General features: G+C 41.2%; 1 protein-coding gene across 1 annotated transcript in view; it reads right to left on the minus strand.

The window, feature by feature from the left end:
* ARHGEF7 (Rho guanine nucleotide exchange factor 7) overlaps positions 1 to 16,358 on the minus strand; it is a 217,660-nt gene that overhangs the window by 109,560 nt on the left and 91,742 nt on the right. Inside the window, 1 exon segment of the mRNA XM_077482884.1 lies at positions 2,617 to 2,711. Within this exon segment, the coding sequence (XP_077339010.1) occupies positions 2,617 to 2,711 (95 nt within the window).

Below are 16,358 nucleotides of genomic sequence, written 5' to 3' on the forward strand. Positions count from 1 at the left end.
AGTCAAGGACAACACAAGTAAACACAAAATACAATTTGTAAATGAAGGTGTTTATTATTAAAGGTGAAAAAAATCCAAACCATCATGGCCCTGTGTGAAAAAGTGATTGCCCCCTAAACCTAATAACTGGTTGGGCCACCCTTAGCAGCAACAACTGCAACCAAGCGTTTGCGATAACGTGCAATGAGGCTTTTACAGCGTCCTGGAGGAATTTTGGCCCACTCATCTTTGCAGAATTGTCCTAATTTAGTTACATTAGAGGGTTTTCGAGCATGAACGGCCTTTTTAAGGTCATACCACAACATCTCAATAGGATTCAGGTCAGGACTTTGGCTAGGCCACTCCAAAGTCTTCATTTTGTTTTTCTTCAGCCATTCGGTGGTGGACTTGCTGGTGTGTTTAGGATCATTGTCCTGCTGCAGAACCCAAGTTCGTTTCAACTTGAGTACACAAACAGATGGTCGGACATTCTCCTTCAGGATCTCTTGGTAGACAGCAGAATTCATAGTTCCTTTTATCACGGCAAGTCTTCCAGGTCCTGAAGCAGCAAAACAGCCCCAGACCATCACATTACCACCACCATATTTTACTGTTGGTATAATGTTCTTTTTATGAAATGCAGTGTTCCTTCTACGCCAGATATACTTGGACACACACCTTCCAAAGAGTTCCACTTTTGTCTCATCGGTCCACAGAATGTTGTCCCAAAAGTCTTGGGGATCATCAAGATGTGTTGTGGAGAAATTGAGACAAGCTTTGATGTTCTTTTTGCTCAGCAGTGGTTTTCTCCTTGGAACTCTGCCATGCAGGCTATTTTTGCCCAGTCTTTTCCTGATGGTGGAGGCATGAACGCTGACCTTAACTGATGCAAGTGAGGCCTGCAGTTCCTTGGACGTTGTTGTGGGGTCTTTTGTGACCTCTTGGATGAGTCGTCGCTGCGCTCTTGGGGTAATTTTGGGCGGCCGGCCACTCCTGGGAAGATTCACCACTGTTCCATGTCTTCGCCATTTGTGGATAATGGCTCTCACTGTGGTTCGCTGGATTCCCAAAGCTTTGGAAATGGCTTTATAACCCTTTCCAGACTGATAGATCTCAATTACTTTCTTTCTCAATTGTTCCTGAATTTCTTTGGGTCTCGGCATGATGTGTAGCTTTTAAGGATCTTCTGGTGGACCTTACTGTGTCAAGCAGCTCCTATTTAAGTGATGCCTTGATTGTGAACAGGTTTGGCAATAATCAGGCCTGGGTGTGGCTAGAGAAATTGAACTCAGGTGTGGACAACCACAGTTATAGTATGTTTTAACAAGGGGGGCAATCACTTTTTCACACAGGGCCATGATGGTTTGGATTTTTTTTCACCTTTTAATAATAAACACCTTCATTTACAAATTGCATTTTGTGTTTACTTGTGTTGTCCTTGACTAATGTTTAAATTGGTTTGATGTTCCGAAACACTTAAGTGTGACAAACATGCAAAGGAACAGGAAATGAGGAAGGGGGCAAACACTTTTTCACACCACTGTATATATTTTTTATTCTAACACCCTAGAGAATAAAATGGTGGTTGTTGCAATACTGTCTGTCACACCGTATTTGTGCAGCGGACTTACAAGCGCACTTTTGTTGGGAAAAATAATTTAGTTAATAAAAAAATAAGACAACAGTAAAGTTAGCCCAATTATTTTTTATATTGTGAAAGATAATGTTACGCCGAGTAAATTGATACCCAACATGTCACGCTTCAAAATTGCACCCGCTCATGGAATGGCGACAAACTTTTACCCTTTAAAATCTCCATAGGCGACGTTTAAAAAAATTCTACAGGTTGTACGTTTTGAGTTACAGAGGAGGTCTGGGGCTAGAATTATTGCTCTCGCTCTACCGATCACGGCGCTACCTCCTATGTGTGGTTCGAACACCGATTTTATATGCGGGCAGGACAGGGCGCGTTTAAAAATTATTAATTTCCTGCTTATTTTAACTTTTTTTTTTCCCACTGTTCTTTTAAAAAAAATGTTTTGTCACTTTTATTCTTATTACAAGGAATGTAAAAATCCCTTGTAATAGAAAAAGCATGACAGGTCCTCTTAAATATGAGATCTGGGGTCAGAGAGACCTCGGATCTCATATTTACACTAAAATGCAATTGAAAAAAAAATTGTCATTTGAAAAAAAAAAAAATGTCCCTCTAAGAGCTATGGGCAATGACTTGGAGACGGGGGGGGCGGCGACGGCGCTGCTATCTTCCCCTCACTCGTCTCCATGTCAGGCCAGGGACAGGTCCGGATCGCCGTCACGGACCTGGCTCCTAACTTTTTAAGCTGGCTCCTAGATTCCAAGCAAATTTGTCAACCCCTGATGTAATGTAAAGGAGAACATAAGCAAACTATTCAAATTTGAATGCAGTTGTGAAAACCCTTATATTAAATTGTTAGATCTGAAGGCGATTCTACAATTAGATTGTATGGTGTATGGTCAGTTTATAGTAGTTTTAAATAGGTAAAACTCAATTTAATTTAGACTTTTAATCCAATATGCAACAAAGCTAGTAAAATGAAACAATGATCGCATTAAACAATATTTTTTTACTCAAAGGTCAAAGGTCAGAAATCTTACTTTTCACTGGATTGTAAATGACGAAGGTAATTGGATAACAAATTCTGGATCTCCTTGGAGTACTCATTCTCAGTTTCTAGAATGTTTTGTAGCACCTGCAAGGATCAAAATATATTTATTAGATGATATGCCAAAATACAAACAAAAGGAAGCAGTATTAAATTATCATAATCCAAGCAATACTAGTTATCACTTTAAGTACTTTTCACTTGCATGGTGTAATAATGCTACTAGATTCTACAAAGTTAAAGGGTGGTCCTATATTAGCCAAGAAATACATTTAAAAGTGTACTTTTAGTAAAAATTAACAAAAATGAAAAACTATGCATCCCTACTCTATCAGTCCTGTAACGCATACTATAAACTTATAACTGCCAGCACAACATGCCATTCAAATAGGAAAAAATAAATAAAAATGAATAGTGCAGTGCTCTCCCTAAAAATAAATACTAAGGGCCCATTCATACTAGATGGGTTTAGATTGTGTTGGGCAGCTATTCCAGCGCTGTCCCACCACATGACAAGGCAAAATTCCTTGACTCCTTAAAGGCCCGGTTCACAGCACTGCACTGTGGTGGTATGCAAGTAGTGTGCGCTGGAGAAAAAAAAAAAAAAGTACTGCGTGCATTTCTTTTTCAATGCAGCGCGGTGTGTGCCAATCCACCACCTTGCACCACGCAGCTGCCAATTGAACTTACTGTGTGTGACATCTCAAAGTTTGTTAAAAAATAAAAAAATGAGGAACAGTAGTATGATGTGCCGAGAATGGCGCATGAGCACTCCACTGATCAGGCCGATCCACACAGCGGCTGTAATCCAGTGGCTCCTCTCCTTTAGATCACAGGAGTTTAGATCGTTCTGCACTCCTGTGACCCAATTTCAGCCAACAGCAGGCTAAAGAGCTGGTCCAGGCTCTGAAAAGATCCAGACCATGTGGTCAGGATGCACCCAAATGCCTGGACCGCCAGTGATCAGCCTCTCAACGAGCTGCTGGGAGACGGAGACAGGTGCTCCTTCCTCCTCCACAGCCCAGCGCTCCAATGACTGACCGTTACCGGTTCTCTACGGTCTGAAGACAGAGCTGAGTGATCAGCAGTGTTTGATCACTCAGTTCTAAGCCAAGAGCTTGCCATGTCTGAATCTTAGACCTTTCGCTGGCTCGCTATCTTCCCAGGATTGCAGAAAAGGTCTAAACCAAAATTGAAAATTGTCCACGCATCCAGGTGGGGGGGTCGCTGCGAACATATTGCCAATGTTGGACTTTATAAAGAGCAAAGAAAATAAAACTATCAGGTTGACCATTTCTAGGCCAACCTCCCACCTGAACAGGTAAGTTACATTGCGTTTGATCAGGTTGAGCCTATTTCCTCATAACAGTTGGAAAAAAAACAGCTGTAGACCTTTGCATAGAGAGATTCCGGCAAGATACAGACAAAGCTGACATAAAAAGGGACATTTTGATCAAGTCAATGGGCTCATCATTACTGAGAAAGTTTTGGAGAGGGTTGCACCAATAAGGTTTCTCCTCACTTCCAGTACTGATAGCAATGTGATCAGAGGGAGAAAAAGTCAGAGACCATCTCCAACAAGAAGAATAGAAACCTCAGAAAGTTCCCAAAAGATCCTTAATGAATAAATTCATCCTCATGCACACAGCATCTGTAAAATGCTGTTCTAAATGTCTCTAAGTGTTGTGGAGAGGAACATTTGGGCAAAAAAAAAACCCTGCCCAAAGTGTGAATTCAATAGAGAAATAATATTTTGGCCAATAAAGCGAAAGCTAAATGCTTGATGCACCTGAACACATCTAAAACATGGCTTTAGGCGTGTTTTTTTAGGCTGCTTTTCTATTGTCAGGAGAAAGGCATTCAGAAGAGCCTGGTGTGAATGAGAGCTTAGCCAATAGGAGAGAAAGGGGGTGGGGCCCGGCCGTGGCTCCATGTCTGAATGAACACATGGAGCTGTGGCTCCGCTCAAGTGCCCCCATAGCAAGCCGCTTGCTGTTGGGGCACTCAGCAGGAAGGAGGGGCCAGGAGAGCCAAAGAGGGACCCGAGAAAAGGAGGATCTGGGCTGCTCTATGCAAAACCACTGCACAGGGCAGGAAAGTATGACACGTTTGATTTATTTTTTTGTGAAAAATAAGACTTTAAAATCACTGTAAGGTGTTTCTTAACCCACAGGGTACAACATACATTATCCTCTTGGCTAAGGAATCTAACGTCCCCCTGTAACTGTGCTTTATAAAAAATGCAGCTATATAACTTGTTTCCAGAGCACAGATCGGTGATCACGTGAGCCATCGTCTTTCTCCTCTCTCGCATCACAGCTGCAGCAGGCGGGACCGAGGATCCCCTGCTGACATCATTCAGGACAGGAGGAGGAGAGAGGCGGACCCGCCCGCTGCAAGCTGTCTGTGAGAGAGGAGAAAGACGGTGGGTCATGCGATCGCCGATCTGCGCTCTGTAAACAAGATATATAGATGCATTTTTTTATACAGCACAGTCACAGGGGGATATTAGATTTGTCAACCAAGAGGATAGTGTAAACTGTACCCTAATTTGAGCAGCAGAAGGGGAGGGGGCAAGCATGGACACAGAGCTCACAGACAGGAAGGGGGAGGGAGAAGACACAAGAGACAGAGCAGGGCTGTGGAAGATGGAGGCATGTAAACTGACCATGGTGTCAGGGCTCAGCACCCATGATATACCGTGGTCAGTTTACAGAGGGAAGGGCAGAACCAGGCAGGATCAGCCAGGTTTTTTAGGTGTTACAGGGGGCCAAATGACACAGCACAAGCACTGTGCTGTATAACTTGCTTTAAAAAAACAGGACCTTTATTTTTATTGTTTTGGGTTACCGTATATACTCGAGTATAAGCCGAGATTTTCAGCCTCTTTTTTGAGGCTGAAAGTGCCCCCCTCGGCTTATACTCGAGTCATCGCTGTCTGCCCGCTCGATCAGCGTGTCGAGCAGACAGACAGCGGCCATTCTATAATTCAAAAGCCGCGCCTCCGGCGCCGCCTTCGCCTGTGATAGGCGGAACACTGAATTTCCCAGCAGCCTGTGTTCCGCCTATCACGGACATCGTATCATCCTCGTACTACGGACGAGGATGATACGATGTCCGTGATAGGCGGAACACAGGCTGCTGGGAAATTCAGTGTTCCGCCTATCACAGGCGAAGGCAGAGGCGCGGCTTTTGAATTTTACAATGGCCGCCGAGGCGCCGACGAAGAGGGCACGGGACGGAGGCAAGGCACGGCACGGGACGGGACGGAGGCAAGGCAAGGCACGACACGGGACGGAGGCAAGGCATGGCACGGGACGGAGGCAAGGAGGCAAGGCACGGGACGGAGGCTCGGGACACAGGTAGGCTGGACACACACACACACACACACACACACACACACACACACACACACACACACATGGATGGAGACACACACACACAGGGATGGATGGATACACACACACACAGGGATGGATGGATGGATGGAGACACACACACACAGGGATGGATGGATGGATGGATGGAGACACACACACACAGGGATGGATGGACGGACACACAGGGATGGACGGACACACAGGGATGGACGGACACACAGGGATGGACGGACACACACACAGGGATGGACAGGCATGTCTCACCCTCGGCTTATACACGAGTCAATAAGTTTGCCAGTTTTTTTGGGGGTAAATTGGGGGCCTCGGCTTATATTCGGGTCGGCCTATACTCGAGTATATACGGTAAACGCTTTAAAAAAAAAAATAAAAAAAATAAAAAGTAAAAATGTTTAGACGTTACAACCACTATAAGAATACAAAATAGATTATCACACTAGAAGAGAGTTGTTGTTTTTTAAACCAGAGTTTTGTGTCACATTAACTTTACTGGAAACAAGTAAAATGCCATACTGCGTCTGTGCTCACCCCCAACCCTACAGTATTAGGATAAATGGCTCATGAAGAAGTATTGGGACTTATGTTGCCCGTTTAGTTTAGATGCGGAGTAGTGGACATTTTTTTTGATTCATCACAATACCTCATTAATAAAGAAAAGTCAAACCTTCAACACTAACGCTGTACTCCAGTATAATAATTTCAATTTACTGTACAAATATCAACCAACAGATGACATACACAATTCCTGAGAATTTCTCCCTACACTTTCACCATAAATATTTGCATCATCAATGTGCAGGCAATGTTAAAATTATTGGCTCGATTTGATATAATGGACGGACAGATTCAGCATACATTTCCAAAAGTTAAATGTTCCCATTTCTGACTGCTTGTTTCAGTGACTGGACAGCATTAACAGGAAGCCTTGATGTTTTATTCAGTGAATACACTAAAGGCTGTTCATTTTCACTGAATGCTTCTATTCATTTCAAAGTTAACAGTGGGGAATAAGAACATTTTTGTTGCATTTTGCAAGTTCATTTGCAGCTGAAGACCTAATTATTGACCTCCTCAGTAAACTGACTCTATGCTTCTGTATCTGTGTGCCTCAGCAATGTCACAAAGTAGTTAGTTGGGCATAGCAAAAATGAAATGGGCTACTTGTAATGTGCATGTCTGTTGAAAGAGCCATGAGAGCCACTTTCCACAAAAAAAAAAAAGAAATGCAGTACACACTGGGGTCCTTTCACATGGAGCAGAGTCTGCTCTGATGAGCAAGGGATCCATAAGCAAATGCCCTGCTGAATCCAAGCAGAGCAGGACAGATGTCAGTTTTCTTTACATCTGTGCCTGGTGGACAAGGGCAGGCCAGTGACAGCTCTATGGGCAGCTGGATGTAAATGGACTCTGCTGTCTGTTTACATCGGTCACATTTAGATCAGGAAAAATAAGGACCTTCTTGGTTTTTCTTTTTTTGGACCTGGATGGACACAAGTTTATTTTCACACCCGCCTGTCCATAGGGCTGCATGGAACATGTGATCAGGTCCACCTGAAACACCGACAGGCAGACCTGATCAAAATGCCCGTGTGAAAAGGCCCTTATAGAAACCTGAAAAATCTAAAGTGAATTATTTTTCTGAATATGAAAGTATAATCTGCCAAAGCCAGAAGAAGTTGTACATTTACACGCAAGTACACACATAATTACATATTCCTGGATTAATAGTAAAAGTTTGACTTTGTGATAAGGTGATACCTAGACCCCTGTTATATAGGTGAAGATCTATTCCGTTCTCAAAGATCACAAAATGTACTCTATAGCTGTACTTCAAACGTGAACTATAGAGATTAGCAACCGGTGGCATACTGTAGATCATATGAAATTCACAGCATTTTGAATACCAGTATACACAAATTTTTCAAAAAAAGCAAATACTGCTACTCGTCATAAAATGTTTCCAATTCAATACTGAATGGTGGTTTTACATCTGCCTGGAGTTCAGACCTAGGAACTTCATGTTTTTGAAGGCAGCGGTCTGATCTAAAAACACCAGTATAAAAAAAATATGCTTATAATATGTCCATAAAACAAACATAACAATACTCTGTGTTCAAATACAAGTTAAACTTACAGACCTCACACACCAGACACATTAAAAGATAAAAGAAAAGAAGATCGCAATTCCAGAAAAACCTCAGAACAGATTTATAGGAGTTTATAGAACATTGCTACAATCATACAATCAACAGATGAAGCAAAATGTCAAATCACCTCTCTTGCTGCCCCCTTCAGCCATGTCCTTCTGCGTGGATTACAAGCCCTGTAGCTGCTCACAGAAGCACCCATGACACTGCAACCAAATCGTCTCACCATATCCTTAGTGCACTGGAGGAATTGACAAGTACTAAGACAGAGACTTGCTGTTGAAATGCAGGATACACAATCTATGCCAAACCGGCAATGAATGGCAAAGACATCTCAGCTTAGAGACATCCCAGTATACAAAAAGAAGATTCTTTCAAACAGCTCACAGTTCTCTCAAATAACGCAGATGCAAACACAAAACCTCTAAAACAAGTAGGATAATTAAATAATAATGTGCAGGCAGCAATAACTACGCACAAAGTTCACAATCATTGTGGCAGTTTCGAAAAGAACATGACATAAACCTTTATTCTCAAGTCACCAAAGTACAGCAAGGTGACATGGTTATGCAAGGTGTGCACATGATCGCAACCAATGTGCACTGCTCGTTCCAACCAGATGAAAGTGAGGAAAAAAAAGGAAGACATTCAGAAGCTCACAAAGAACATTACAAGGCAAAAAAAAACAGTGAGAAACAGTTGTCTGATAATTAGATTGCAGGGCCATTAAATAGTGAATGTGTATGGATTATTCTTGGAGAATAAAGATATTGTTTAGGGTCACTTTAAGACCCCTTTCACACTGAGGTGTGCCTGAAAACGGCCTCCCATTCCTTTTAGTGTGACATTTCACACTGCGGTGGTGTGCTTGTGGGACATTAGGAAAAGTCTTGGGAGCACTGTATACAGTTCTTTTGTTATATTTCAACCAAGCAAACCCTGCCCCTGTGCATCTGAGTACAGTCCAAAAACAATCAAGCTACTAATAAGGTCTTTTTGCTTCTGTGACTGACAGAACCTAGTTTGTTAGTTATAAACAAGCCCACTTTCAGAGTTTTACATACCGTAATCTCTGTAATGGAAGGCATTTTTGGTGGGGGGGCCCGTGGAACCCAGCTTTACTTAGAGAGGTCAGGAAACTCCTTTTTCAGCTCTTATGTGCAAGGTATCCTATGTCTTTTAGGGGCACAGGGTAACCAAGAAGCCCAGTCTGGTCTGCCCTAACCAGACACAAAGTACAACCACACATACCCTCCTTAGCAGCTCTCCTTGCCCCTCCTAGATGTACTATTCCCCAGACTCAGCATTTTGTTTTACCCCAGTTATTTTGGGTCAAATGTATGGTTTGTGTTGAAAGTTGGAGAGGCTCCTTCACATGGGACAGTAATATTTATCAACAATATTCCTTAAGAAATCAATGAAGATAAATGAATTCCACTTTTTCAGACTGCTGGAATATTGTAAGAGTTTGTCTCAGACTGCTGTAGACTTCTTACCAGATAGTCTGAGGTGGGTGGGGTTTGTAATGTGTTTATTGTAAGTAGGTCTCCTCATATAGTCTATTACGGTGTTATGTGTTTTTCTGCTACGTCTTTCCCATGGTTGATTGCTAATTGCGTCACCTATTGTTTCTGTCTGTCTGCTAGTATTAGGTCCATTCCACCTTGGTAGAAAACTATTGTGGGATGTTATATGTTTATGTGGATTAGCTTAAGGGTTAATGAAATCTGTCAGCTATTAGTTGCTAGGGGGGGTTCTCGAACAGCCCTTCCTGCTGGTGAGGTTGTCCAGGGGGCCCAGTTACTGATTGAATTATTTGTTGAAAAGTTTGAATATACCTGTGTCTCATGTTACTGAATGTACAGTTTACCCCACCCTGTGTCATTATACAGAGGAGGGTATTGTTCCAGAGTGTATATCTCTTTGTGCCTGTGTTTCAATAAACAGTTGATGTTTAGCCCCACCCTAGACTGTGTCCCGACAGACTGGGTGAGCTATGGAATCTTGGATTGTACTCTTACCGATCAAGGGAAGTTTATACAATGGACATACTCTTTGCAAGTACCAGAGTCGGTTACAATCTCCTTATCTCAATCTGTATGGTAGTGGTCGAGCAGGCCTTTATTATACTTAAAATCAAAGTCAGCCATTTCCATGATTTTATGGTGTCAACTATAGACCATTTATAAAAGAGCAGGATTTAAAAAAAGTTTACAACCCCAGTTCCAAAAAAGTTTACAACCCCAGTTCCAAAAAAGTTGGGACACAGTGTAAAATATAAATAAAAACAGAATGCAGTGATTTGCAAAGCTCATATTTTATTCACAATAGAAAAAAACATACCAAATGTTTAAACATTGATACAATGTACCATTTAGGAGAAAAATAAAGTAATTTTGAAATTGATGGTAGCAACATGTCTCAAATATGAGGACTGTGCCATGCTTACCACTTTGCAGAATCCCCTCTTAACACTCTGAACATTTGGGAACCGAGGAGACCAGTGGCTGGAGTTTTGGGAGAGCAATGCTGTCCCATTCTTGCCCGATATAGTATTTTAACTGCTCAACAGTTCTGGGTCTTCTTTGTTGTAGGTTTAGTTTCAAGATGTACCAAATATTTTCATTTAGTGAAAGGTCTGGACTGCAGGCAGGCCAGTTAAGCACCTAGACTCTTCTATTAGCCATGCTTTTGTCATAGATACAGTATGTGGTTTAGCATTATCATCCTAAAATATGCAAGGACTTCCCTGAAAAAGATGTCATTTGAATGGGAGCATATGCTGCTCTAAAATCTAGATACAGCTTTCAGCATTTATGGTACCTTCAGATGTGCAAGCTGCCCATTCCATACACGCTGATGCACCACCATCAGAGATGCAGGCTTTTGAACTGAGTGCCAATAACAAGCTGGAAGGTCCCTCTCCTTTTTAGTCTGGAGGACACAGCACCAGTGGTTGCTAAAAAAAATCAAATTTAGATTCCTCGCACCCCAGAACCGTTTTCCACTTTGCAACAAGCCATTTTAAATGGTCTTTAGTCCAAATACAGCAGTGTTTCTGGGTTATGTTCGATATGGCTTCTTCTTTGCACGATGGAGCTATACCTTGTATTTTTGGATGGCACAGTGAACCATCTTCAAAGACAGTACTTTTTGCAAGTTTCCCTGACCCCAGCAAGTGATATCACAGAATCACATCTGTTTTTAGGCCTGGTACACACCTATGCATGTTTTAGTGCGTTTTCAGTTTTGTAAAAAAACACACTACAGTCCATCTAACATGGTTTCCTATGGATGTAGTTCACATCTGTGCATTTTATGGAAAGGGCCAGGGATTCTTTTTTGGTTTTTGGTTCCATAGACTTCAAGTTCAATGGATCAAATGTGTATTGAAAAACGCAAAAGGGACCTGGAATAAGAAAATGGAAGAAAATGGGTATCCAATACTGCATTTAGGCCTTGTCCCTTGTCCACAGCGATTTCTCCAGATTCTCAGAATCATGATATTATATATATATATATATATATATATATATATATATATATATATATATATATATATATATATATATATATATATATATATATTATATACTGTAGATGATATATTGAAAGTCTTTGCAATTTTACATTGAGGAACATTATTCTGAAACGGTTCGACAATTCTTAGACACAGCTTTTCACAGACTGGTGACCCTCTGCCCATCTTTACTTCTGAGACACTCTGACTTTCTAAGATGACCTTTTTATACCCAATCATGTTACCAATAATTATTATTATACAGGATTTATATAGCACCTACAGTTTGCGCTGCACTTTACAATGTAGGGAGACACTACACCAACATTACAATTCAAAACAAGAGGTTTAGAGGAAGCCTGCTCCTGCGAGCTTACAATCTAAGAGGGAGGGGCTGGTGAAACAAAAAGGTAGTGACTGTGAGGGATGAACTGATTAGGGGATGGAGTAGTAGATTTGGTTGTTAGCTGGAGGCAGGATCGGCCACACTGAAGAGATGAGTTTTCAGGGATCGCCTAAAAGTGGACAGAGTAGGAGATAGCCGGAGAGATTGGGGTAGTGAGTTCCAGAGGATAGGGAGGCTCTGGAGAAGTCCTGGAGATGAGCATGGGAGGAGGACACAAGGGAGCTAGAGAGCAGAATGTCTTGGGGCAAGCAGAGGATGGTTTTGGTGATATTTGGAGATAAGATTGGTTATGTAGCTTGGGGCAGAATTGTGAATGGCTTTGCATGTTATTGTTAGTGTTTTCAATTTCATTTGTTGGGCAATGGGAAGCCAGTGGAGGGATTCGCATAGAGAAGAGGAAAAATTATGAGCTCAGTTTTAGAAAGATTGAGTTTGAGCAAGTGGTGGGACATCCATGTTGATATGTCAGTTAGCAAGTTAGTAATGCAAGAGGAGACTGAAGGAGTGAGGCAAGGAGAAGAGAGAGATTTTTGTGTAATCAGCATAGAGGTGGTACTGGAAGCCATGGGAGTTTATTAACAGACCATTTAAACTAATTAGTTGCAAAACATTCTTCCAGCTCTTCATCGTTAGTGCCACTTTGCCAGCTTTTTGTTGCCCTCTCCTAATTTTTTTGAGATGTGTTGCTGCCATCAATTTCAAAATATGGCTTTATGAGATTTGTAAATCATCGCATTCTGTTTTATGTGGATTTTACACAGCGTCCCCAATTTTTTGGAATTAGGGTTGTACATAGAATACACAACAACCTTAGAAAATCTATTGCCAAAGTATATCCATTTAATACTTTGTGATACAATGCACTGGTAGTTCTGTTTAAATGTAAGTGAAACAGCTGGATTTACTTGCTAGCCTCATTCAATCTCAGAAGTATTTTATCTGATTTGCCAGTGTGACATTATAACCATGCCTTCTCTGTGATCATACACCTCATTACACCATATAAAAATAATGTGTATTCCAGAATCAAAGCATTCTTTTGAATTGTCACATTTTATACACTAGTACAGCCCTTGAAATTTGTGCTCGCCTGCTCGCATTTGGCAAGTAAAAAAATGAGGAGGGCAAGTATGGACAGCTGTGCTGCCCCAGAAATGTATTGCCAGTACCCCCCGCCACACTGCGAGCCTCGCAGCGTGGCCATTTCGATATGAGCAGTCAGCCGCCTAGGACCACCCCTCTCTGCCTCCCACCTGCCGCACATCCCCACCGTCCACAGAGCGCGCACTTCGGTCCCCTCTGCGTGCATCCTCGTGACTGCAGGAGAATGGTAGGAAGGGGAAGGGGGATTGGGAGCATAGATGTGCTGGATTGGGGGGGGGGGGGGGTAATTGGAGGCATAAATATGATGTCTGACTCATACCTATGCCTTAATGGGCACAAGTCATGTTGCATTGATGGCCTCTGGTTATGCTGCATTGATGAGCACTGGTCAGGCTGCATTGATGAGCACTGGTCAGGCTGCATTGATGAGCACTGATGAGGTTGCATTGATGAAGTTAATATTTTTTTTTTTAACCTAATTCTGCATAAAACATTTAAGTGTAATTTCATGAGATAATTTGGGCGTGTTTAGGGGTGGAATTAGGGATGGGGCATGATAGGGGTTGGGTGGGGCAGCTGGCGGCGAGTAACATTTATGGCCTGGCTAGTAGCTCAGAACATGAAATTTTGAGCCCTGCACTAGTATGTTAGTTAACAAATGGCAGCAAAGACAAACTAAAAAATGCAAGACAATACTTGCTGAGGTTTAAGCCACTAAAAGCCTTCATTTATAGTGGACCTACCATTCTTTATATCAATCGTTAAGGTACATTTTGATTTTACTAACCATATTAATCTTTTGAATTAAGAAGGATCTCCTGTCTGTCATTGAAAAAAAAAAAAAAAAAAACATTTTACCTAGATACCAGCCTGAGTAACTTTGAAAAAATTATTTCTAGCCAAAAATCATTACTGAATAAAGGAGGCTACAGGTGCATCTCATAAAACTAGAATATCAAAAAAATTATTTCAGTAATTCTATTCAAAAAGTGAAACTCATACTTCATATAGATGCATTACATATGATATATTTCAAGCTTTTGTCTTTTCATTTTGATGAGTACGGCTTACAGCTGGTGAAAAACCAAACTTCAGTATCTGAGAAAATTAGAATATTACACCAATCAATAAACAAAAGGATTTTTAATATAGAAATGTTGGCTTACTGAAAAGCACATCCATGTACAGTATAGTGTGCACGCAATATTTGGTGGGGGCTCCTTTTGCATGAATTACTGCATCAATATGGTGTGGCATGGAGGTGATCAGACTGTGGCACTGCTGTGGTGTTATGCAAGCCCAGGTTGTTTTGATGGCGGCCTTCTTCTGGTGTCTATCAGCTTCCGCTTGACAATACCCCACAGATGTTCTATGGGGTTTAGGTCAGACGAGTTTGCTGATTAATCAAGCATAGTGATACCATGATCATTAAACCGGGTATTGGTACTTTTGGCATTGTGGGCAGGTGCCAAGTCCTGCTGAAAAATTAAATCAGCAGCTCCATAAAGCAGGTCAGAGAGAAGCTTGAAGTGCTCTAGAATTTCCTGGCAGAGGGCTGTGCTGATTTTGGACTTGATAAAACACAGTGGACAAAAAACAGCAAATGACATGGCTCCCCAAATCATCATTGCTTCTGGAAACTTCACACTTGACCTCATGCAAATTGGATTCTGTGCCTTTCCACTCTTTTTACAGACTCCGAGACCTTGATTTCCAAATGAAATGCAGAATTGTCCAGTTCTGTAATGATTTGGGGAGCCACGTCAGGGCTCAATTTTATATAACCAAAAATGACTAAAACAACAAAGTGACAAATATAGGTTTTGACAGTCTAGTGTGGTATATTCAGTGATGATTAACAGCCAGTATTTAATAAAACATTGATAAGCATCTAGTTATGAAAGAAGTGGAAAAACTGCACCACAAAACACAGCACATGAAAAAACTTCTAGTACTTCTACCACAAGAGGGCATTATTGTCTTTCAAGCAAATCTGATTTGCTGCCCTGTAGTCTTTATAACCTGAAGTAAACTCGCACGTTTAGCATTCTTTGTTCTATAGTACTGAGCGCAAAGCTTGTTTGAGACAATAAGCTGAGATCGATTATGGACTGCAGTCAATACTATGTACAAAAAGAAAAAAACTTTTCACACAATTTAATATAAAAAAAAGAGCATTGTTCTTTGTGGCACCATTAATACAACACATACTAAACAAACCTATATGACCGCATATGTATAAAATATACAATGGTGTTCATAACATGCTTCATGCTTAAACCCTATCCACTGTATCACTACATTTTTGTTTCATCACAAAACAGAGTTGTGGCCTGTGTCAATTGGCTTTGGTTTGCTTTAAACAAGTAATGCATTCCTACACTTCTAGATTGTAAGCTCTAACGAGCAGGGCCCTCTGATCCCTCCTGTATTGATTTGTATTGCAAGTGTACTGTCTGCCCTCATATTGTAAAGCGCTGCGCAAACTGTTGGCGCTATATAAATCCTGAATAATAATACACAGGGTGCAAAACTTGAAGCAGTTAAATTCCAGGACAGAGGAATAGCTGCAGGTCAAACGCACTGCCCAAGAATTCTGAATGGTCTCAGGAGGTTGTCAAATGGATGTTAAGCTGATGCCATTGACGCAAGCCCAAAAAGCCTGCCTATGCATCACACAACCAACACATCTGCAATATCATCTACCCGCATCAATCATACACTGCAATCCAGAATTGGACTGAAATAAGAACAGCACATCTTACAAATAGACATTATTTTTGAGGAAGAAGAAACTTTATGAAATAACTTACAACACTCAAACCATTGTTATATTTCCCTGCAAAATTATAAATGAATGAGAAAAAAAAAAAGTGTAAATTACTGCACTTAAATGTAAAAAATTGTATTATTGTTTTACTGCTCTGTACTCATCACTGTATTGTTGCTCTTTACTCAACAGTTAGCAAGGTTCCACAGACAATAATGCATCTACCGTAATTTTAAATCAGTAAAAAAAAAACACAGCATTTTTTACCATAATTTTACAGTGGAATTACTGCTTAACCCCAACTACTTTTAAAACTGTCCATTTCTCGACTTTTAACACCTATGCTTACTAACCTGGGTAAGAAACATAAAATTGTATGTGCCTATTTT

Source organism: Lithobates pipiens, unplaced genomic scaffold, assembly GCF_037356315.1.
Source record: "Lithobates pipiens isolate NorthernLeopardFrog02 unplaced genomic scaffold, aLitPip1_a1.2 Scaffold_16, whole genome shotgun sequence".
NCBI lineage: Eukaryota > Metazoa > Chordata > Amphibia > Anura > Ranidae > Lithobates > Lithobates pipiens.